Genomic DNA, 25653 nt, shown 5'->3' with positions numbered 1-25653 from the left:
TGAACCATTTGCTGCAGCAATCTGCCAATTTATAATATCAAAGGAATTAACACAAGTTTTACATAAAATCAGCTTATGCTGATATTATACTTTACCCACAAGACCCCCCACAGATCATTGTAGAAACACATAAATTAACACAGTAAACGGGTACAAATCAACCATTCTCCCGCTGAAAGATGATGCATGGAACCTTGCAGCAATGACCTCATCTATCTCTCCACACACTGGATAGACACAGCATTTAATATTTAGGAATCATAATTTGAAGCAATATTTTGGAAAGGGGGGCATTGAGGGGCCGTTGGGGGGCGTTTGTTGAGGTGAAAGTTTTAAGGCGAGTTTACACCAAAGGTTCACAACAATACAAGTTTAAACTTGCGACTACTTGAAAAAAACTGTGGTCTGCAACATTAAAACCTGTCAGTTTACTCCTCTGCAACTGGACAAGATGGTGTGTTGTAACTCTTTTTTCTCTTCAATGTTACGATCAGCTACGTGTGGCGTGGCTAGAGTTTCAATATAAAAATGTATCGTTAAACTGAGGTGCAGCCTTTCTCTGTTTGGGACTGTGACCTGCACTTTATCAGAGCTGCTCAAGTTAACATGTGGATTTGTGGTGAGATTTCTGACTGGTCACAGGTTAGTTTTGTTTGATCATGATCACCTCCTCGTCTCATCCAGTTCTGTGTCTGTCAGACGGTCTGGAGGGGATCCTACCAGCAAAGCAATTACATAATGCCAGAGATGGGGACCCGAGTTAGAGACTCGGACTCGAATACGACTTAAGTCACACACACAGTGACTTCAGACTCAACTTGAGACTCGTCCTCAAAAGACTTCAGACTCAACTCGGACTCAAGGTGCTGGACTTGTGAACAATGTTTATTTTTAGGAAACGTCTGAGCTTGCCGTTATTCCCTCCCTCCATTACCTATAACCTGCCTACGTAACACGTATCATCTGCTGTGCCTAGCCGCACGTGAGAGAGAACTAACACCGGCAGCTGCTTCGCCATTCATCATAAACTTTGGCTTTAAAACTTCATAAAACAATACCCAAACAAAGACATGCTGAACGCAAATAGGTTAGTAACCTGTGGTGAGTAAACATGTTTAGCTCAGCATTGGCCATCTAATGTTAGCTTGCTTCTTGCTTCAGCTACGATCTACGGGAGGTTTTCTCCGAATGTCGTTTGTTATGAAATGATGAATGAGCGTTTGTTTACTTGCCAAACTTGTGGTGGTCGATAAATGTAATTATTTACGTCCCGCTGGCTGCCATCACCTTAATTATTACCGTTGGCTAGAAAGAGGTTACAGGTTTATTATTATCATGTAACCTTACAGTTTTATTTAGTTATAACATTACACTGGTTTGAGAGTCTGGTGTTGTGTTAACTTACAGTAGTTTAAGCTGTCAGTGATTGCATTGCACATTATGGTTGTGCTCTGTAAGTTAAAAACAGGTTACAGCTTTATTGTTGACCATGTAACTTTACAGTTTTATTTAGTTATAACTTACACTGGGTTTGAGAGTCAACAGGGTTTGTTGACTTACAGTAGTTTATAAGCTGTCATTAATTGTAGATACATTGTACATTAGGCTACATGGTTGTGCTCTGTAAATGAAAAAGGTTACAGAATTCCTTATAGCCATGCAGTTTTATTAGCAACCTGGATTGAACACAGCAGGTGATACAGCATTCGTAATAACCACAAGAGACTTGAGACTTGACTTGGACTCTAGCTCAAAGACTTGTGAGCATCTCTGTATAATGCACAGCAGTATAGGGCAGGTAGTAAAAATATTATGATATATGATAAATTGTCTTTAAATGGTGACGTTAGTCTCACAATATTTTTTTCTCAACATGTCAGATATGTGGGAGAAATTCTGAATGTGCAGAAAGTTTTGAACATGAGCAGGAAACCTGCTAAAACACAGGACCTATTAAAGTCCTGGCCCCCCACTAATTAAGTGTCCATCCAAGACAGTCTCTGGGTTCACACAGTTTCTGGGAGGAACATTAACTTATTAATTAAATACAATTACTATTCACATGGCTTTTTTGTTCCCTGGAAAAGTAATCTGATGTTTGTCATTCAGTTATGTGCTTTAAATGTTTTAATAACAATAGTAAAACAACAACAATAATAATAATAATAAAAAATAATAATCAACAATATTCAGGGCAAATAGCCTACATTTTTTTTTGATGGGGGTCGGTAAGATACCTGGATGGATAAGGAGGCGCTGGACCATAAAAGGTTGAGAGCCACTGTGCTAGACCAAACTTCCACTATCCCCCATTAGTCGAATCTTAGCAGTAAAAATGAAAACTCTACCACAAATTAACTACCTCTTTTCAATGCTTCCTGTTACCCCTACAAAAAATGGTTCCAATTACTCAATTCCCTAACCACCCAATTCTACGGGAAAAACTAAGAAACAAGAATCAAACACTACAACAGAAGAAATCCATGGGTGGCTTAGAAGCACTAAACTACTTTCTAGCAAATCAACTACAATATATCACAAGTATAGCAACCCATGGATAGAACTATGACTTTAAATTTCAGACTTGCCCTTTCTAAATAAAACTATCAAACAACGTCCCTGTTTCAAGGACAGTTATTTCCACAACACTGACGGCCTGGTGGAAAGCCAACAACGATATCAGTCCTTCACTTGCACAGAGTAAACACACTCCCATCTGGTATAATCCTAACTTGTGATAACACACTCTTTTTCCCTGAATGGCAACAAAAAGGCATTACTCACCTCATCCACCTCCAAAACAACCTACCAACCAACATCTGAGACATTAACAGAAATATGTAATTGTAAGCCATAAATTTTAACATCTAATATAAAAAAAGAGTTAATTACAAAACTATATGAAACCTTATCACATTTATATGACACAGCAAGAATACCAAAATCAACCATGTAATCAACCATCACAAAATGGGAATTGGACCATCATTACCAACTCTGACTTCTGTACACAAATCTGCAATAATCGACGACTGCCAGTACAAACTTGCAACTCATACAGTAACTTGCATAAAAAATTCAAAATGCACTGCACCGACAGTTACTTGCATGCCACACACATTTTGGTCCACAATTACACACACTCCTATCTGCTGAGTCCCACTTCTTCTGTTTATTGACAATAATTAGGACAATAATTATTTTTTTTCCTGCAAAGTAACCTCAAGTTTGGGGACCTAAACATACTCGAAAACTCACCAAACTTTGCACAAAATTCAGGAGTGGCGAAAAGCAGCCCCTCGACTAAGTTTCACCTACGTTTACGAAATTTCTGTGGTATGTGTATTGTTGTGAATTATTTTGGAGCATTATAGCCTAAATTGTTATAATTAATTACTAGAGCAATGGTGATCTACATTTTCATCTTTTAAAGTGTTATTTTATAGTGTAAAGTTAGGATCACAGTGTTAAAACTCTATAGCTGTGTGTGCTCCTTTCTGTATCTAACTGCCCGGGCTCAGTAGTAGCACGTGTGTGTGTGTGTGTGCAAGTTCGTGTGTTTGGGAGAAAAGGGAGGGAGCACAAATATAGAAGCAGATTTTGTGAAAATTGTATGACTAAACATACATCAATATAGTCCATCACAGTAAGAATGTCCTGTTTCTAGCACAGAGCACAAATAACACCAGTTTATTCCATAAAAGTCAGGAATGGCATGATCAAGCGGAGTGCATGCAAAGGACACAGAGAGGAGGAGCAGGCAGTCAGGGAATTTCATAGATTCAGGTGCAGTAGGAAAGAGAGCCAAGAGATGATGTGAAGCCAAGAAACAGAGCTATAAAAGGAGGTCCAAAAGGAGGTGAAAGTCAGTCGTTACATGGTTTTCATGTCGACTCGGGTCTCTGTTCTGGTAACAGAATGGGGCTCTATTTTGCACCAATCTCACACTCCGGTGGAACTTTTGTATTCTAATTGGTGTTTGTTTTTGCTGATAATAAAAATGTTGGTAAAAGTTCAAGCTTTCTTATCTGGCCCAAGTCTTGAATTTTTACACAACATCAGTATCATGTCCAGACGTACAAAAAAGCCCCTTGGAGCCATTCCCTAAACCCAACAGGAAGTCGGCCATTCTGGATTTAATGGTAATTTTTGGCCATTTACACACTCCGTACTTTAACTTCAAATTTTTGCTGTGCAGTCTAAACCCATTGACGATTAACAGTTGTACAAACGGTGAGTTTTCGTGGAGCGGCGTGCCCGTGGCATGACATTAACAATTGATGATTCGCCATAAAACTTTGTTATAACTTCACTCTGCATGCTTACATTTGCACCAAACGTTACATGTTTGATAAGAGTCCTGCCCTGAACACATCTATAAACCAAAATTCACCTGTAGTCACAGCGCCACCTGCTGGCAACAAGAAGTGACTTTGTTTATGTTGTGAGAACCACTTCTTGCAGGTTGGCTATATCTACTTAAAAACTATCTCAGAAAATTATTAACACATTGATGATGTCATGTTGTAATGTGCGTCAGTTTTCATTCAAGGGCGTATCCTTGGCGGGGTGGTGAAGTTCCATGCTTCGCCGTGAAACAGGAAGTCGTCGTAACTTAAGTATACATGCTCAAATCTGTACCAAACTTTGTGTGCTTGATAACTGTCCGGCCCCAAACACATCTACACGCCAATATTAACTTCTTGTCGTAGCGACAAGTGCTCTGCAGCCCCACAAAGGGGACACAGGAAGTGATGATTAATACCTTATGGCAGCGTCCCAAGCGCATAGCAAATTCACAGCCGCACGGCAGGGCTCCAGAATCTGCAACGCGGCCGCCTCACTCCTTGACAAAAAAGCCTCTTGGAGCGATGCCCTAAACCCAGCAGGAAGTCGGCCATTTTGGATGTAATGTTCATTTTTGGCGATTTACACACTTTGTACAAACTCCTCCTAGGGATTTAGTCCGATCAACTTCAAATTTTCACTGTGTACTCTAAACCCATTGACGATTAAAAGTTATTCAAATGGTTATTACCAGTCGACCACTGTGCCCGTGGCATGTTGTCAAGTATCTATAGTATATGATTCGCCATGAAACAGGAAGTTGTTATAACTTCAGTACACATGCTCACATCTGCACCAAATTTGATAAGTATGACAATAGTCCCGCCCTGAACGCATCTATATGCCAGTATTCACTCAAAGTCATAGCGCCACCTGCTGGCAACAGGAAATGACACGTTTTACGCTGTAATATACTACTCCTAGCAGGTTGGACATATCAACTTCAGAACTGTCCCAGAAAACCCTTAACACATTGATGAAGCCATGATGTAAAACTTGTGAGTTTGCAGTTAATAGGGTGAGGGTAGATCGGTGGCAAAGTTCCACACTTCGCCACAACACAGGAAGTTGTTGTAACTTGACTGTACAAGGTCAGATCTGTACCAAATTTTCATTACCAAAGAGTCCTGCCCTGAACACATGTACATGCCAATATTCACTCAAAGTCATAGCGCCACCTGCTGGCAACAGGAAGTGACCTTTAACGAAGCATCCCCCGTGGCACATTTCACCTATGTATGAAATTTCTTTGGCACATGTATCATGTCCAGACATATCAAAAAGCCTCTTGGAGCAATGCCTAAACCCAACAGGAAGTCAGCCATTTTGAATTTTATGGTCATTTTTGGATTTTTTACACACTCCGTAATTTAAAAAACTCCTCCTAGAGAATTAGACCGACTGACTTCAGATTTTCTCTGTCTACTCTAAAGCCATTGAGGATTAAAAGTTGTACAAACGGTGAGTTTCGTGGAATGGCGTGGCATCCACAATTGATTCGCCTTGAAAGAAGAAGTTGTTGTAACTTCAGTGCATATGCTCACATCTGCGCCAAACTTTACTTGCTTGATGACAGCCCTGCCCCAAAACACATCTACATGTACAGTTATAGTCGTAGTGAGAAGTGCTATGTAGCGCTACAAACGGGACACAGGAAGTGATGATTAACACCTTTGTGCAGCGTCTGAAGCGCATAGCAAATTCACACCCTCACCAGCAGAGCTCCAGAATCTGCAAGATGGCGGCCTCACACCTCAACGCGCTACACGTGCGAGGCCCCGCCCAACGCTGCTTGCATATACACATACACACATTCACTGTTCCCCTTTTGTCCATTGTAGATTTTCATCTTCAATTCTCTAGTCAGTTTGTTCTGGTTTGTTTGTTTTGTTGAGTTTGCTTGTTTTTCCACTACTGTGTCTTCTTACCTTACACATCTCCTGTGGCCAGTCCTCATCTCCTTTTTCCAGATAACCAGGAATAATGAACTGAGTCTTTCTGATCCCATTGTAGTTTGATGACTGGATGCTTTGGTGAGTCTTAATCTCCTGATGGTTTCAATAGAAAAGAAATAATGAATACAGTAATAAGTCACATGTTTGCAAATCTGTCTTAATACAATACTTACATGCCTATATTAAAAGCGTTATTGGCTGCTGTAATTGTTCTGTCTGTTTAGATTGGCCACAAAAAGATTTCAATGTGTGGGGAACAAAATCCAAAAAAGAATTCTAAAGTTAAGCTCAAGTTAATATGAGGCTTCAGCAGTCTGAGTTAGACAAATAAAGTGGGTATCTTCCAAAGTTGTGGTCTTTGCAGAACCAAAAACCTTCTTTGTCTTACTGTCAGTCTGCCTCACCTCAGCAAGGTCACAAATGTTTGATATTTTTGTACAGAATGATGAAATTTGCTGCTTTAACGTGCACAAACAAGATGTATTTATGGTTGTTGCGCATGGGAGTGGTAAAAGGGGCCCCTACAGTGCAGCCCCCGGCCAAAGTTTCACCTATGTGTACAAAATTTCTGTGGTACGTGTATCATGTCCAGACCCAGGCTGAGTTTTCGTCAGACGGCATGCCCATGGCATGGCATCGAAAATCGATGATTCACCATGAAACAGGAAGTTGTGTAACTTCAGTGTACATGCTCACAACTGCACCAAACTTTACATGCTTGGTAAGCGCCCCGCCCTCAACACATCTACAAGTCAATATTCACTCATAGTCACCTATACATAGCGCCACCTACTGGCAACAGGAATTGACTACTTCTATGCTGCGATGAACCACTTGTTGCAGGTTGGCTATATCTACTTCATAACTATCTCAGAAAATCCTTAACACAGAGGAGTCACGTGACGTAAGGCCAGTAGATGGCTGCTTAGTAGAAAACTCTGCATCGCTTTGCTACATTTATCCTCTTAGAGATATATAACAGGGAAATTTGTGTTTAGTTTGGGGGAGAAACATTGCGGAATTCTAAAATGTTGAAAGTCTTAAAGTCATCGGGCTGTGGGAATATTAAAAGACATCTGCACTCGCAATAGTCTCATAACATAGCAGAGGAAATATCTATGCGTCATTAACGAAAATCTCAGGCGACATGGAAGGCCTCGCCAAAATTCACTGTACTACTCCCTTTGTGGAGACAAAACTCTCCACCTTAATCACCAGAATAGATGAGGTGGAAAAGCGCGAGGACTACCTGGAATCAGCCGAAAAAGAATGTCAAGCTAATCCACCAGCTAGCAAGAAAAAGGTAGAGCTACTCTAGGAGAAAATAGAAGACATGGAAAATCGCTTGAGACGCAACAATATTTGTTTTGTGGGCATTCCCAAGGGCAAAGAAGGAGGAGATGCAGTTAAGTTTCTAGAGGAGCTGCTTGTGGATTTGCTGGAGATGTGAGATCAAACATGCACACCAGCCAGCAGCCCAGGATAGGAGACAGACCCAGACCCATACTGGCAAAGTTTTTAAGATCCTCTGACAGGGACCTGGTGCTGCGTGGGTCAAGAAACAAAGGCAAACTGACTTTGACTTGAAATAATAATATAATGCTGTTTCCGGACTACTCCAGAGCCACACAGGCGAAACGTGACAGATTTAAGAAGTGCAAGAAAATTCTGCATGACCAAGAGGTGATGTTCAGGATGATGTATCCTGCCAAGCTGAAGATCGATACCAAAGATGAAGTTAAGACATTTGAATGCCCCCGGGAAGTCATAGCCTTGATAGATTCTATGGAGTGAGTTTCTGGCCACAATGTGCAGCCTCCTGCTTTAAGTGGGACTTACAATTCTGCCTTGTTCTTTTGTTTATCTTTTTTTATTTTCTCTTGGTGTTGACTGCTGCTAATATAAATGTAAATGCTCCGTACTTGTATAGCGCCTTTCTAGTCTTTTCGACTACTCAAAGCGCTTTTACACTACATCTGCATTCACCAGTCACACTCACTCATACACTGGCGGAATAGCCGCCAGGGGCAATTCAGGGTTCAGTATCTTGCCCAAGGACACTTCGACACGCAACCAGGGGGAGCCAGGGATTGAACAGCCGACCTTCCGATTAACAGCCAACCCGCTCTACCTCCTGAGCCACTGGTTTGGACTAGATATTGGTAGCAGAGCGTGGAGGATTGTATACAGATCACGGATGTTCGGATTTCCGCTAGACGGACTTTAAGGGGAGTTGGAATGTGCATAGTTTAGGTATGTCCAGTCTTAAAAGAAATGAACATGATGTGGTCTTTTTACAAGAAACACACGACTGCCATGGAATTTGAAAAATTCCGTGTATGTTGGGTTGGATGTGTTTTATAGTGTAGGATCTAGTAAGAGTAAGGGGGTCGCTACATTGATTAGTAAAAACCTGCAACTTATTAAACAAATTAAAGGCAGGGTAGGCAAGTTGTTTCTAAAACACTTTTTGTCATATTTGTTGAAACTGTCTTTATACACCAATACATATTAAAGTTAGGTGCTCTGAAAAAGAGTATAAAAATCGTCTGTCTGTAGTCCTCTCAGGGCTGCAATAAACAAAGCCACTGGTTGATTGGCTGGGTGACTGTCACTCTCCCTTGCTACCATGGCTACCAGCCCTCCTGCTACAGGAGCTGCCCACATGCACGCACCCGCTCATCTCTCTCAGACCTGACGAGCAAAGCGGTCAGACTGGAGGTAATATCTGCGTGGCTTTTCCACGATGGTGACCACTGAGGTACCCCAAGGGACTGAAAAGTTACACTTTATTTCAGCTGGACAGGTAATCTGGCTTTTTTAATTTTGATGGGAATTTGTTACTTTTCATTGCTAGCCAATGTACCTACTTAGCAAATAGCACACAGCTAAGGGTAGCTACCTACTTTTTTTTTTTTTTCATTAACAAAAATATTAGTGCTAAAAGGAAATGGAGCACGTAAGATGACAAAAACAGCTTTAGGGAGAAGATAAAGAGAGTAATAAAACACCAGTTATGGGGCTTCAGTTAATTTAAAGTTTTTTTTGCTGTTTTCTTCTTCATGAACAACAGGGACTTGTAGTACAATGCAAATTCTTTCTTGAAGACAATAGAGTCTGTGTTTTTATACATTTTGTGGATAAAAAATTTACCCAAGATAATTAGTGTTTAAAAGCAGATCATAGTTTTTGTCCTTCATTATAATTCCAAATGTGATGTTATCTCTAGTGAAACTGGAGAAAGACTGGAGATAAGGCCAATCATACATTATCACACCAGAATGTATTACTGTAAGGGCAGAAGAAAAACAAATGTTCCATGGTCTCTATGTCCTCATCACAGAATATACAGTTAGTTGGATCAAAGTTAAATCTATGTGAGAGGAGTTCTTGAAGGATATATGTCATTAAATACTTTAAAGTGAAGCTCTTTAGCTTTTGGTGATAAAGGTAACTTTAAGAAATCTGTGCGTAGTTTCTTCAAAGAAGAAAGATCACGCAACACTTTGTTTTGCAAAGTCTTACTACAGAACTGGTGACCAGCGATCATCAATGAAGGAAGAAGAGGGGGGTTGAACATATGAGGTAGTGCATTTCTTGCCATTAAAAGGAAGGCAGATGGGACGCTTTGAACAACCATATCATAATGTTTACGATTGCACTGAAAATTAATTTTGTACCAAAATCTTCAAAAGATAAAACATTTCCATAGTTGTCCAGTAAATGTGTGACACACCAAATGTTCTTTTCCTTCCATTCACTGAAATACAGGGACTTATTTCTAAAGAGAATGAATATGCATTTCCAGATGGGTACATCATGGGGAGTAAAATTGTGTTTGTACAAAATTTCCAATATAACCGAACTTGTGAATGAAATGCAGACAGTTTTCTAGAAAGTTTTGCAACATCAAAATCACAGCGTAAAAGTAACTGAATACCTCCAATTTCTTTTTAAACAATTCCCTGGAGACACGATACCAGAAGCTTCTACTGTTTGCTAGAAAGCATCTTAACCATTTAGTCTTTAAGGTTTCACTATAGTCGCTCTTTTCAGATAATGGGGTTTTCTTTTGCAGATGTAATCAAAGTTTAAAGTATTGATGGTTTTGTTGGGGATAGACAGAGAAAAGGCTGGGTAAATGCATCTTGAAAGGCTTTCCATTTTGGTTATATAAATGCGACCAACCAGAGAAAGATCTCTATTTAACCATCTATCTAATCTTGATTTACATTCATCCATTTTGTTCCATCCATTTAATGTTTCACTCAATTTAGTATCTTTACAGTACAGTATGTATACCCAAGTATTTGACTGCAGTTTTAATAGGGATACCATATGCTGCCTTGAGGTGGCAGTCATGTATAGATAACAGCTCACACTTTTTCAGGTTCAGTAACCCAGATGCTTTTGAGAATGAGTCTATAGTTTCAGTAGCCTCTGGAACCTGCTCAACATTTTTAATAAACAGAGTGGTGTCCTCAGCCAGCTGACTTATAACTATTCAGTTATCAAAGACATTTAACTGTTCAATATCTGAGTTTTTGATGAGGATTGACAGTATTTCAGCTGCAACGGTAGCTACCTACATAGCAATTAGCATACAGCTAATGGTAGCTACGAGTGTAGGCTGGTGTAGCGAGCCATGAATTATTTGTAGCTGCAGTTCTAAGTTGGAAAACGGCAGCGCAGCTGAGACCTGTGTGCAGCCAAGAGCTGTGTTTGCCGATGCTAACATCAGGTAAGACAATGTCTCCGCCGGTTTAGTTATTCACCACCTAGGTTTATTGTTATAATATGTTTACACTTATCTTTACCTTGTATCTAATCTGTTTGTGTTTAATACTATCTTGTGTCTGCAAGTGTTGTTTGACTGTATATGCTGTTATATATTTGAACAAGACATTTTACAAATGTGGTGATGTAGCTGTGTTTTTGTAGTTATGAGAAAGACATTTCAATGTTAGTGTACACAAACAACGCTGGCTAAAGGTCCCCAAGTATCTGTGTTTCGTATAAGCTATTTATTATATAGTTTGACATTGTACATAGCTAAACATATTGTGTGAAAACCTTTTACTGTAATTGGTGCTGTCATGCCATTATTTATTTTAGCAGAAGTAAAAAATACTGTGTGTTTTATTTCTACTGTGCCCTCAGGTCACCTGCAGATTTGGAGTCTAACACCCTGTACTTCTTACCAGTATACACTGATCGGACCATGCTGGCTGACCTGGATTACAACCACCATGTCCACAGACCAGTCAGGAGAAAAGATGACATTTCACAAGTGACATTTGGATGTCATTATTGGAGACATAAGATAGACATAAATATAGTTGCTTGATTGTTCATGCTGCAAGTGTAAAGAAAAGGCATTTATCATTTTCAATGTTTTATTTAAAAAATAATTAAAATATTATCTAGAACAGGAAAAAATATCCTTTGTATTTTCTCTACCCTCCTGGGAATAAAACAATGTACAGGTATTCATCCACACAATGGATTAGCACTGTGTCAGTTGGTGACATTATCATTATCTTACACCCTGCTAGGATTAAACCTCTGTATTGTTCTAGTGGATCAGGATAACAGTTGTATATCTTGGCTTGCACCTCGTCCTCCCCTGCCTCTTCTTCCTCGGACCCTGGCTCCCCCCCCCCCCCCCCCCCACCTCTGCTTGCTTCGACCCCGGTTCTGTCCCGGTCTGTGCTTGGCTCTGGAGTGCAGTCCTCATCAGAGACAATATTGCTGTCACCGTGGAAGCTCTAACATGCAAAACAACGTACATATTATGAGCCTAACACAAAATTTACATTTGTGTAGTGTAACTGATGGTAACAGAAAAATGTGTATCAGCCTGTTTTTAGCTTTGCCCAATGTTACCGCAGGTGTTACCACAGCTACCTGTTAGCTAACTTTACTAACAGTTAGCTAACTTTATGTTAGCTAATTGTTAGTTACTGAATCAAAATAAGTCTTTTTAAACCCATCCGATATTGACGTGGTAGCTAGATAGTGAGTACTAACAGCCGTGTTGAGTACCTAACTTAATACTGAATTAGCTGGTATATCCTGAATGTAATCAACACATGGAGCTTCTGCGTTTACTTGCTTTATTGTCTGAACACAGGCTATTGCCATCCCACAACCACGTCTTCCCGCTATCTCCCCCCATTACTTCCTGTTTCACTAGACACATGGCATCTCTAAACCAATTCATGACATCCTGTCTTTTCTTGGAAATAAACTTATCCACTTAAACAAACACTGTACCGTATCGTACACAAGTGGTTATTACCTTTTTGTTTTCCTTTCTATAACACCTATTATCTTTGGCTTAGCAACCACCTTACCACTTCTCTCGTCAACCATATATAACATAATACACATCACTTCAACACAAAATCATGAAGTCTGTCAGGTGCCCTTTTAACCCTCTGAGGTCTGGCTATTGTTCTGATGTTTCCATATCCTGGGGTTGTATCTGAATGTTTGTGTCTGTAATAAGTACACTTTCCTCCGGTCCTGGTGTTTTCTCCTGTGTACTGTGCATTTCATTTGGCTGGTTAGTCTCATCTCTTTTCACATGTGTGGTGTTTCTCTATAACGTGCTCCCAGAGATTCGACCACAACTTGATTTCCTGTCTTTACGACAACTTTATATGGTGATGCTTTGAATCATATGGTGAACTTGTCCACTTTGTCCTGCTGTATGAGTACCGCGTCTCCAATGTCCACCTTTGAGTAATGAGCTCCCCTCTGTTCATCAGCATATAATTTTGCCTTTCCTTTCACAGATATCTGGCAACTTTCCCCTCATTTTTCGATTCAAGAGCAGCTCAGCAGGGCTTTTTCTTGTGGTGGCATGTTCAGTGCTCCTCTACATAGTCACATACTTTCTTAGTTCAAGTTTCCAGTTCAGTCCTCCTGCTTGGGCAATCTTTATTCTTTTCATCTGCCATGAATTTTGGCGCTCTACTTCTCTATTTCCTTGAGCCCATTTTGGTGTCATCCTCACATGTCTGACTGTCCATTATTTTCACAGTATTCCCTGAACAAGTCAGATTTGAACTGCGGTCCATTGTCTGATTTGCAGGTGATTGGTAGTCCATGTCTGCTGAAGATTGACTCAAGACTGTCAATGACATTTTCTGTGGTTGTGCTTTATCCATGCCAGGCCACCAAACCTTGGTTCTGAGGTGTTGTTTGGTTCCCACTATTCCAAATGTCCTTCATGAGCTAGCACAAGCGCTCGTGCTTGTAGATTTTGTGGCAGCACTATGTGATTTCCTCGTAGGACTATGTATCCCACTATACACAGTTAATTCGCAATTGGTGCGAATGATTTACAGTTCTCAAAGTGTCCATCTGTGATAGCCCTGCCCTACCTCCACTAGTACCGGGTCAGTAGCAGAGGTCTCCTCCACCTCTCAGGTAGTTAATGCTTTGGGTGTAGCACTTATGGCCACGAACCTCACATACTCTTCTAATTCATGTTTGTGTACCTCCTTTTTTTCTGTATTTCCTAGCAGCCGTGACAGCTGGTCTGCTATGTTCTGTTTACCAGGTATGTGCACTACTCTGAAGTCATATGGTTGTCAATGCGTGCACATGGTTTGGATCGTTGACTGTATATAACTTCCAATGGTTTATGATCTGTGACTAGATCAAACTTCCTGCCATACAGATATGGATGTAGCCTCTCACAAGCCCACACCAGAGCTAAGGCTTCACGCTCTGTCTGAGAGTACCTCCGCTCAGGCTGCAGCAAACATAGCACACAGGTACCATCTCTCCCCTCTGGTCCTGCACCAGTACTGCTCCTACACCTACAGGACTTGCATCTGCAGTTACCTTTGTTGGTGCTTCTTTGTCAAAGTAGGCTAGGGTACCAGCTCTGGCTAGCTCATCCTTTAAAGCTTAAAATGTTTTTTTCCATTCTGGTCCAAAGTTGAACAGTGTGTCCTTTCTGGTCAAATGTCGTAGCGGCTCTGACAGCATTGCAAACTGTGATATGAACCTACTACTGGGTACAAACAGCTTGTTGGCAACTTAATGTTAAATTACCCAATATTTAAAATTATTTGTTCACAGAACAAACTAAATTATGCTAATGCTTGAAGCTAACCATTATGCTAGGTGACAGATTAAGACAACTGCTAGCAAACTTACCCCAAGCTTTAGCAGGAAAAAAGGCTGGACCATCTTTCTTTTTCTGCCTTTGTTCCACTTTAACTTTTATCCATCCATCTTCATCCTCCAGTCTAGAGCACTCTGTGATCATTTGCTGGTCTTCAATCAATTTTTTTGGCAGCCGCGAACGGTTGACATCAAAGATGCTGACAGTCAGATGAGATGCACGCGAACGCAAACGGATTGCACAGCCTACTATTGTGAGAGGTGCCCGACTGTATCGAAAGCATTTTGCGATTCAGCAAGCCGGAGATTATTAGCTTGCTTTTGTACTCTTTGAGCTAGCTACCTCTCGGTCGAGTTTGATGTTGATAGCAGTTGTGTAACGTTACAACCGTGTAGGCCTACAACACGCGAAGTAATGGCAAAACGTCTAGGACCTTAAGATACTTGCGCGGCACAGAAGCACTTCCAAGGAGAACAGATGGAATGCGAAGGTAAGTAACTTTGAACCACTTTTATTTCTGTTATTTGTAATTCTCAAAGCCAGTTACACAGTTGTAACTTAGTGCTTGTCTATCAGGATAACTTTGCTTATATATAAATTCACATAATGAAGAATGACAGACATTGCAAAATAAATTATGCCAGAATAGCAGCCTTGCGCCAACATTCAGCAGAGATACTAGCAAAATAATTATGATTGCACAAAAAAAGGGAACTGGACTTGTTATTTATACACTAATCTGCTTTGTCTGTGTTGTACAGTATGTACCAAAAGTGTTATTGTGAGAACTGTTTTGGCAGGATATGAAAGTAAATGGACAAATACAAATGCAGTATTCTGTATTACTAACCCAGGACAGCACAAAGAAACTAGTAAGGATATTTCGGCACCATTAGGACTCATGTCATATCATGCATGGGTAATTAAGCTCTACAAAAGTTGAACACACAGGTACACACAGGTAGCTACTCTTTCTTTGGGATTTGCAGCTCTGTAGGATATGATGAAATTATTATCAATTTTGTTAAAATCCACGTCAAGCATTTCTAGAAAAATTACATTTTCTAGAATAAAAGACAATATGCTGGATTGATAGTCCTGATAGTTGTGCTGCTCGAATTTTTACAGCTTTTTAAATAAATAAAACAGTAAGCGTGTGTGTGCGTGATAAAAACAATTAAAATAAAACATTAAAATAAATAGATAATACCGTAAACGTGTGTGTGTGTGTGTGTGTGTGTGTGTATTAATAGACCAAAAAAATAAATAAATAATTAATTGATTAAAAAATAATAAAATAATCAGTAGCAATCAAAATAATAATAATTTGAAAATTTGTACAATTATTTATCAGTCTAAGTTTCCACTGGTTGTCCTCACTTCATGGCATGAGGAGACATATTTTGCAGTAATTATTTGATATTTGGGCATTTCTCCCAGTAAATAGTTTCTGTGTGTCTGATATAAATTTGAATTAGGGGTATATTTGGGAAATGTTTACAAAGTGTTTTTGTCTTAGTGTTTCTTTAGGGCATGAGGTTAGAAAGTGCAGCTCTGTCTCTACCTGCCCTGTGTCACACTGGGAGCAGAGTCTCTCCTCTTGTGGTAGCCAGCTCTGTCTGTGGCACCCTTTTCTATGGCCAGGCTGTTCACTCAGTCTGTATGTTGTCAACATTTTTCTTAGTTTAGGACATTTTATTGTGCTCAGGTAATGTGCCAGTGTGAATTCTCTTTTTAGGGTCAGATAACATTGGAATTTACTTTGTGTTTTGGTCGTTTCTTTCCAGTATTCAATATATTTTTCTTTGTGCTTGTTGATAATTTGGTTTGGTCTGCTTGAGTTGGCGTTGCTGTCCTGAGGTTGTTGGGGACTTGTTACTGCAGAGAGAGCCTCAGGACCAGCTGGCTGAGGGAACTCTTCTCTGGTTTTAGCTCCTGGTATGTTAGAGCTTTGTGATGGTACGTCTGGGGGTTAGCTGATTTTAAGTGATTGTAAAATTTTATTGATCTTTTCTGTATTTTTAGTAAGTGCTCTGCACAGGTTATTTGGTGTTTTTCTCTGCACCTGCAGGATAATCTTACAGAACTCGGTATGGAAAGATTCTGATTGTTTTGTCCCATATATGTAATATTAAGGCCAAGGTAAGTGTAGTTTTTTGTATGTTGTAATTTAGTGGTGTCTAAAACGAAATTGCGTGTAACCTGATTTCTGTATTGTTTCTAAAAGATCATTATCTTAGTCTTACCTGTGTTTACTGTCAGGGACCAGGTCTGACAGAATCTCTGCAGGAGATTAAGGTGCTGCTGCAAACCTTCTTTAGTAGGTGAAAGCAACACTAAGTCATCTGCATACAGCAGACCTCAGATCTCAGGATGAGGCAGGTGGTCTGGAGGGTAAATATATGGTCCGTTGTGCGGCAATTTGGCAAAAAACAATTTGGCATTTATGCAGAATATTGTGGTCATCAAGAAAGTTGACAAGTCGTTTATTAATGATGTTGCAGAATATTTTTCAGGTTACTGGTTACACATATTCCTCTTTAGTTATTTGGGTCATATTTATCTCCGGATTTATGTTTTGGGGTTATTAAAAATTTGTTCCAGATGTATGGAAAAGTTCCAGTTGCTAGAATAGTATTGAATAGTTTTAGTATAGCCAATCTGATTTTATGGTCTGAGTATTTGATCATTTCGTTGAGGATTCCATCAATACCACAAGCCTTCTTTCCTTTCAGGGACTGGATGACATCTGTTAATTCTTGTTCTGTTACAGGGTAATCTAGGGTAATCATAGGTCATGATGATACCATTTTTAACATAAGGAGTAGCTGGTGGCCGCGTTCAACTTGCTGTCAGTGAACACTGACCAGCCAGTGGAAGAGTTGTGGTCCGAGATGGTGTGTACACAAAATTGCGGAGGACGCCGTTGGTTCAACGAAACCTGGTAGAAAATACATCAACAAACAAGTATGGTGGTGGAATGAGGAGGTACAAAAAGCAATAAAAACAAAGAAGCTGGCCTTCAGAACCTGGTGGTGATCGTGGACGCCTGAAGACTTCGCCCAATACCGCATGCTGAAATCGGCGGCGAAGAGGGCGGTGGCCTCTGCGAAAAGCCAGCACTACCGGCACCTGTACGACCAGCTCGAAACCAACAACATCTACCGACTCGCCAAGGCCCGACACAGAGCAAAACAAGATGTTGACATCAACCACGTTGTGCAAATCAAGGGGGCGGATGGGCAGGTCCTGCGAGACCCCCAGGACATCTTTCAACGCTGGTCAAACTACTTCGGCAATAAGAAATGAAGAATTCCCACACCTGCTCATACCACCTGTGGACCCTGTCCCCGGGCCCGTCACGCCGATTACCACTGCGGAAGTTCGTTTCGCACTGAAGAAAATGAAAAATGGGAAAGCCACGGGACCAGACGACATCCCAGCTGAAGTGTGGAAGATTATGGGTGACCGCGGAACTGCATACCTCGCAGCCCTCTTTAATCGGGTCACGGCCGAAGACAACCCCCCCTGTTGAATAAATCCATTGTTTATTTTATTCTACTCGTTATCAATATCCTAGAGGTGCTGTTATTAATCAGAAGTGCATTAGTGCAGTGGTCTCACTGGGTAAAGGTGTTGACCACTAATGTCATTCTTTCAATGTAAGGTTTGACTAGTAAGTGTTTAAGTCAACTAGTATTTTATTCTTAAGACTTAAAGGAATATATTCTGTGTAATTCATGAACTTGTGCCTTTTCAATGTGCCTACATGAGCAGAGCAGCCGCTCAGGCAGAGTAGGCAAAACCTAGCCTACTGTAACATACACAGTGGTAGCAAGGTACCTGCTACAAGTCACGTACGCCAGGAATGAGATCATGGCAAACTGTGGCCAAGAATGAGATCATGACACATTGTGAATGATGTCAACTGGTGCTGCAAGGTACTGCAAGTTACAGCTAGAAGCTAGGCTTTGTACTGCAAGAAACTAAGCTTGAGCAGGTGTGGGAATTCTTCATTTCTTATTGCCGAAGTAGCTATGAGACACGGCATATTCATGTTTGATATGTTGAATTATGTTATACGTTTATCAAGTTTGTTATTCCTTATTAATTTTTTTTAAAAATACAATTGTAAGTGTTTAAGTTTTAATAGTGTCAAATAATGCCTGTATAACTTTTAAAAAAATACGGTGAGACTGAAGTTGAAACATATTGGTGAATTTATAGTCCAGTAATGTTACAATTTATCCTTCTTTATATTTTTAACAATAATTATGCTGAATAACTAAAAGTGGTAATTTTGACATTAGTGAAAGGGTTAAATTGGTAAAACAGTATGTAACAACGGCCACTAGATGGCAGGAGAGGATAAGAAATTCACCATTAGAAGGGAGTGGTCAGCGAACACTGTAGGTGGAGACCAAGTGTAACGCCCACCTGGAAGGTGGAGTTTAAGGTGAATATAAGGCGAGGTTCGCTGAACACCAGCTCATTTCCATCCTGAGACCTGCAGGGATGTTACTCAGGTTTACTTGTCCTTTATTGGAATAAACTCTTTGGCACCGACTCTTGACCGTCTCCAGTGAAGTCTTTGACTATGCAGTTTTTAACTAAAGAAGAAGGCTAATAGAGTAATTTTTACTGAGTTAAATAAGTTGGTTAGGGTAGGGACCAGGTCTTCCACTAGCCCAGCCTGTCCTTATTTCCGACCCAACACCCCCCAGGCCTGGACAACGAGCACCACAGTGCCCATCTGGAAGGGCAAGGGGGACGCCACCGAGTGCACAGATTATCGGCCAATCCGACTACTGTGCCACACTATGAACTATGAGATCACAATCACCCTGAACCAATGTGGCTTTGTCAAGGGTTGTGGAACCACCGACACCATCCATGCTGCCCGGTTGCTGATGGAGAAGCACCAGGAGAAGAACAAGACGGTGCACATGGTCTTCCTGGACCTGGAAAAGGCCGGCCCTACAAGCTCAGGCACAAGCGTGGAAAGATTGACTATCCGAGAACGGCATGCGCCTTAACATCAAACATGAATACCTCGAATGTGGCCCTCAGACCGACGGCACTATCACCATCGACAGCGAACCACTGACCAATTTCACAGAGCTGGTTCTTGCTGTGTTGTTCGTTCTTAGTTTTTAGGGTGTACTTGTATTGTTTCAGAGTGGCCTCATATTGACAGCGTATGTTGTGGTTATCTGGGTCCCTGTGCTTTCCATTTGATAATTTGCTTAAAGTTTTCCTTAGGTTTTTGCATTCAGTGTCAAACCATTTGTTATTGTTCATTTGTTGAGGTTTTGGTTTGGGGGCTTTCAAATTAGACAATAAAGCCAAATGATGAATTATTCTGGGGAAATGTTTCAGTTAAAAATAAATCAGTTAAATCATGTAAGTTTTGATTTTCCAGTGCCTTTTGGTACGTCCCCATGCTGTCTGGGGTCCATCTGTATGAGTATGTGCTGTTAAACAGTTCACAGGCATTAGGGGCCCCAGACTAAGACTGAGCCCTTTTCAGATGGATAGTGATTTTGCTGTAGTCTGAGAGGGGTGAGAGGGGGCAGACTGTGAAAGCTCTGAGAGACATTGGCTCTAGATCTGTAATGAAATAATCTACCGTACTACTGCCAAGAGCTGAGCTGTGAGTGTAGCGACCTAGAGAGTCCCCTCGTAGCCTGCCGTTGACTATGTACAGACCCAGCATACAGCAGAGCTGTAAAAGCTGCATACGACATGTATTAGTAAGCTTGTCAAAACTCTTTCTAGCAGGACGTTCAGGGAGGGGGAAGCAGGTGCTTCCAGGTAAGTGTTTGACTCCCTGGGTGTTCATAGTGGCAGCTCTTTCCCCTGTTTGAGCGTTCCCACAGAGTAATACATTTCCCATGGTTTTATAATTGTTAACTTCCTCCTCAAGAATAGAGAAAATATCTGTGTTATAGTAGGGGGATTCTGAAGGTATTCTGAAGGATTCTGGAGGTAAATAGATGGCACACATGTAGACATGCTGATCAGCACAAATCATCTGTTTGTTATTTTTCAACCATATATAAGCTTCTTTTTTAATTACTGTGATGGACTGGCTCAGTTCTGATTTACACCATATAATCATGCCTCCTGAATCTCTGGGTTTGGGTTATTGTGGGATTTTTTTGTTGATGGTATAACAATCTCAGTGTAGCCATGAGGACCAGTGGAAACATCTTCTCTGCACCATGTCTCCTGTAAAACTATGTCAGTCTTTTAACTCTCTATTAAAATCTGAATTTTTGCTCTTTAAATCAAAAGCTCATGATCTCAGATCTTGAATGTTCCAACATGTTATTGTAAACGATTTCATCTCCAAGTGTAATCCGTTATTATATTATAAATTAGACAAACTAGATATTAAAAAATAATACTGGTAACAAACAAAAAGAGAAAAGTGTAAAAAGAGGAAAATAATATTGTAGGTAAATGAATAAAATATTAAACTTTGAGTGACATTTTAGAGTGTTTCATGTGTGAAATACTGTTAAGAATTGTCCTTATATTACTATTCATTTAAAATGATATCCAACATGCTAAACTATGAATTATTATGATGTCTTTAAGAGGTCTCTGCTCTTCCACCATGTAGCTATATGAGGCAAGAGCAGAGCAGGTTTAGCATGTGTAATATGTCTTTGAGTTCACCAGAGGGGGGCGGGGCTGTGGCTCTTCTCACCGCTGCAGCATAGTTCAGTCCAATAGGCTGCTGCTCCTGCAGTCTTGGTTCTGCCGCTGGGATGAGGGGGGTATAGGACCTCCAGGCTGGGGGGCTTTCTGGCTAGGTATCAGAGGCCAGTGTTGTGTTGGCTGTTAAGTGGGCTGTGGGTTGTGATGTTGGTGACGCAGTGGATTTGGATTTGGGGATGGATGCATGGTGGAAGTCTAGATGGTCTTGAAGGTCTAGGAGGTCCTGGAGGTCTGCGTGGGGTCTGCGTTGTGTGGTTACCCCTTGGAGTGGTAGTAAGGCTCCTTCCAAGAGCAACATCGTTCAGGGTCCTAGCAAGGGTGGGGACTGTATTTCTGTGTAGGTGTATGTTATCATACAGGCAGTCCAGGTGGAAGGTTGGGTGGTGGGCCAAGAACACGTTGGGTTTGAATGGAGCTGTGGTGGTGGTTTCAGGTCTAGAGCTCCTGGCTGGAGGCTGGCTGGAGGCTGGCTAGAGGCCGGGCCTTGGACAGGTTCAAGGTTGTGACTGGTGTCTTGGCTTGGGATGTGTGTATGGAGGCAGCTGGATGGTAAGGGGGGGATTAGAGTCTGCACCAGGTCTTCGAGGAAAGGGCTGTGTTGTCCTTCAGCAGATGTAGTGGGAGTTTGGCTGGATGTGGTCTGGATCTGAGAGGTGGGCACAGGCGGTCCGCCTCCCTGTCCTGTAGCTCTTCTCTCAGTATAGCCAACTCAGTTCTGCAGTTGTCTCTGTCCTTCCTAAGTTCCTTCACCTCCTCACTGAGATGATCCAGCTGTCTTCTCTGACGAGCTAGTTCTTGCTGAAACTCTCTGTTGTGAGTTGACACTGTCCAGTTCTTTCTTGGCCTGGAAGTCACTGACAGTAGGAGAGGTAGGTGCAGCTGCTCTCTGATCTGTACCGGTTCTATTTCCATCTGGGAGAAGTGTTCTCTTATGATGTCCAGCACTGGGTTGCACCAACTATGTGTAAGTTCAAACTTAGCCTAGTTTGAACGTAATTTCTAACTTAAGGGTTGCACCAGCTGAAATACGTCCAACGTAGACATAAGTTACAACCTAAATCTTACACCTAGTCCTTAATAAGTGTCAAGTCCTCCATAAAATAGTCAAGTGAAAGTGGGGGGTGACTGGGATCAGGAGGAGCAAATTACACCGGGCTCTTCTGCGTAACCGAGCGCACACAGCCTGGATGAAAGCTCATTTCGGTTAATGAATCAAAATGCAGATCACAGACTGGTTAAATTATGAATTGAAAATGTAGCGAAATTAAGAGTAGATTACTAGTCCAAAGAAAATATTGGATTAAAGAGTAAAAATATAAATAATAAGGGAACGTGAAAAGGCAATGACTTATTTTTATTTATTTATTTTAGCAAATTTGCGTTAAGTTACTTGTAACAAGTTATTCTCCACCCTGCTGCAGGCACCCTCACTGCTGTCTTCAGGTAGGTTGTAATAACAGCAGCACAGTAGAAAAGTCTGTAATATTGAGGCACTTAGCTGCCTTCAGCAAACTCGTATTTTTTCTCCCTTAACTTTTCAGCATCTCCTTTGCGTTGTGTCGGATGTTTTCTATAGGCCTAACTTACACGTTTTTTGTCCGCATTTCAACCGTTTAATTATGTCTGATGTGGAATGATTGATTGACTAGCCACTCATAGTAAACCTTCTTGCCTAGCCAACTCCGAAATCACCAGAGAAAAGTGGGGGGGACAAAACATAGATTTTGAAATATGAGGGGAATAATGGCTCCTATCGTGGAAGTTCCATTTTTGAACAGGTTTACTGTTATTCTGCTGGTGTCAGAGTCATTTTCTTCCAGTACACTTATTTTCCATCCATTACAAATGCCTCTTTATTGCTGGGTAAAGAGACCAGTCCAGAAGATTAAATTGCAGGATCTTCCATCTTTATAGTGGTCAAGGAACAGGATTTCTGGTCTTTCTCGAAGTATTGTTTGTTTCTATTTTCCTCTTGCAGTTTTGCTTTTGATAGCTGGGGGGTAGTCAATGGTTTCAGAGTGTGTAGACATCATGAAACAGTTTTTGATGTTCTGTTTAAAACAGCACTACTGCTTTTATGATGCCGTTGCTAGGTAACCACAGTCCTGAGTTAGCTTGTTAGCTATTAGCTTCAGTTGGGACTTGTTTTATAGTAATAAATGCAAAAACTTACTGAATTCAGTGTCCAGTAGTTTGCTGTCACTTGCTTGAGTCCTTCTATCCTCTTCTTCGTTGGTTTTTGTTCTCTCCTTGTTTGTTTCTCTTCAGTTTGATACTCTGTTTCTGAACTCTGTTTTCTGAGCTCCTTCTTTAAACTGTATCTCTTTTCCTTCTTTCTCTTTCTTTATCCTTCTTTTTCCTCTTTTTTCTCCTCTGGTGTATTGCAGTATTCTTTTGCATTTTCCTCATAAAAAGTCGGTGTTTATCCAATTGTTGGACCAAAAACAAGCATTTTGTTTAGCAGTAAGCCTTAAACATGACTTCTCAACAACAATGGAATTTGGAATTTTTCACCAGATACTGGTGATCAGCCCTTGTATCTTGGTACACCTCTTTCAAAAGGAGAAAGTGTATTGATGCTGATGTCCTATCTGTTGCGGCATAATTTAACCAGCAAAGCACTTACTCACTTACTGGAAATGTTTAATATAATTTTTCCAGGTCTGAAACCATCTTCACATTACATTTTCTACAAAGAATTTGGAAGTTCATCTAAATTTGAAGTTCACTTTTATTGTGAGAGCTGTTTAAAATACCTTGGCATTAACGCAGACTGTCCCTTTTAATGTGACTCTTGCAACACAGTGTTTGATGCCAGTGCAAACATAAAGAATGGCTTCTATATACTTGTGTTGCCTCTGTATGCACAGATTAAGCAACTTCTGCAAGAACATGGTGTCAGTCTTAATGAAAAAACTAGAACCTTTGGGGTTATCTCTGACATACAGTCTGGTGAAGAGTATAAAAAATTTTATGTGGCGTTCTTGGAAAAGATGACTTGACGCTAATTTGGAATTGTGATGGCGCACCAGTGTTTTAAAGTTTTAAATGCAGCATTTAGCCAATTTAGTGTCAGGTAATTGAACTGGAACCAGAAGTGAGGAAAAAGCACATTTTGATGTCAGCTTAATGTATGGGACTAAAAGGGTCATGAGACGAGTCATATCCTATGTTGTAGCCAATGATTTATGTAGGCCTATTATATAAAGAGACTTGCTACTTGATGTTTTGTGAGGATTTTGTAAAAGACTACATATATGTACTATATGTATATAATAAATTGGAAATGGCTAATGGCTCTTTTCACATCATAAAAGAATTGTCATTAAAATCAGCCAAATATTTATCTGTTTCTGTGTGGGTTAATAACACTGTACATAAAAGATCAGGTTCACGTCCACACACGCGCTATTTACTCTAAGCTGTTCCACCCTAAAGCTGGCCTGTTACCATAAACTTGAGCATGTAAATTTGTAAGATGGTATGTAAAACATGCTGGCGTATTACCTCAAAGAAGCCAATGTGTGTAAAAAGTATTTAATAGGCTACTCTACCGCAAGACCTACAAGCCAAGTGTACTTAAACTTTCTGTATAAGGAAAGTATACTTTTCTTTAGTATATCTTGATCAAAAGATTAAGTACAAGTATATGCCAAATATACTTAGACTTTTCTGTATACTTGTCAGTATAAGCCAAGTATATATCTGATAAGTATATTAAAAGTAGACTGACAAGTATTAGCTTCTCTGCATTGGCTTCCAGTAAAATCCAGAATATAATTTAAAATCATTCTTCTCACATACAAAGCTCTTAATGGTCAGGCACCATCTTATCTTCAAGAGCTCATAGTACCTTACTACCCCACCAGAGCACTGCGCTCCCAGAATGCAGGGTTACTTGTGGTTCCTAGAGTCTCCAAAAGTAGACTAGGAGCCAGAGCGTTCAACTATCAAGCTCCTCTCCTGTGGAACCAGGTTCCAGTTTGGGTTCAGGAGGCAGACACCATCTCCACATTTAAAAGTAGGCTTAAGACTTTCCTCTTTGATAAAGCTTATAGTTAGGGCTGGCTCAGGTGAGTCCTGAACCATCCCTTAGTTATGCTGCTATAGGCCTAGACTGCCGGGGGATTTCCTATGATGCACTGAGCTCCTCTCTCCTCTACTTTCTCTCCCTCTGTATGCAACCTTATCCCATTATTGCATGTTACTAACTCGACTTCTCCCCTTTCTGGTAGTCTTGTGCTTTCTCGTCTCTCTCCTCTCTTCTCCTATCACTTCCTGCAGGTGTTTCTGGCTCTGGAGCTGTGGAGTTTGGATCTGTGGTTGCGAGTCACCTGCTGCCCCCGTGTTCCTGCTCGACACCCTCTGCTACAACAACTATTGTTACTAGTCCTATTGTTATTATTGTAATTATAATCATTAACATTACGATTATTATCATTAACACTATTGTAAATATCTGTACCATTATTCATCCAGTCT

General features: G+C 40.7%; 1 protein-coding gene and 1 long non-coding RNA gene across 2 annotated transcripts in view; one reads left to right on the top strand and one right to left on the bottom strand.

Moving 5' to 3' along the window:
* Positions 1-15692, top strand: part of LOC119917407 — a 32241-nt gene extending 16549 nt beyond the window's left edge. Inside the window, exon 3 of the long non-coding RNA XR_005447272.1 lies at positions 11463-15692. This is a non-coding gene — a long non-coding RNA (uncharacterized LOC119917407). The remainder of the gene's footprint in view (positions 1-11462) is intronic.
* Positions 1-25653, bottom strand: part of LOC119917406 (inactive pancreatic lipase-related protein 1-like) — a 66129-nt gene that overhangs the window by 23681 nt on the left and 16795 nt on the right. The window contains exon 4 of the mRNA XM_038737723.1: positions 6276-6395. Within this exon, the coding sequence (XP_038593651.1) occupies positions 6276-6395 (120 nt within the window). The remainder of the gene's footprint in view (positions 1-6275; positions 6396-25653) is intronic.

Source organism: Micropterus salmoides, unplaced genomic scaffold (genome assembly GCF_014851395.1).
Source record: "Micropterus salmoides isolate LMB-PRFRI ecotype aquatic unplaced genomic scaffold, ASM1485139v1 Ms_hic_scaffold_22, whole genome shotgun sequence".
Taxonomy (NCBI): domain Eukaryota; kingdom Metazoa; phylum Chordata; class Actinopteri; order Centrarchiformes; family Centrarchidae; genus Micropterus; species Micropterus salmoides.
Note: the sequence above shows the minus strand (reverse complement) of the source record. Positions and strands in the feature narration are given on the sequence as shown.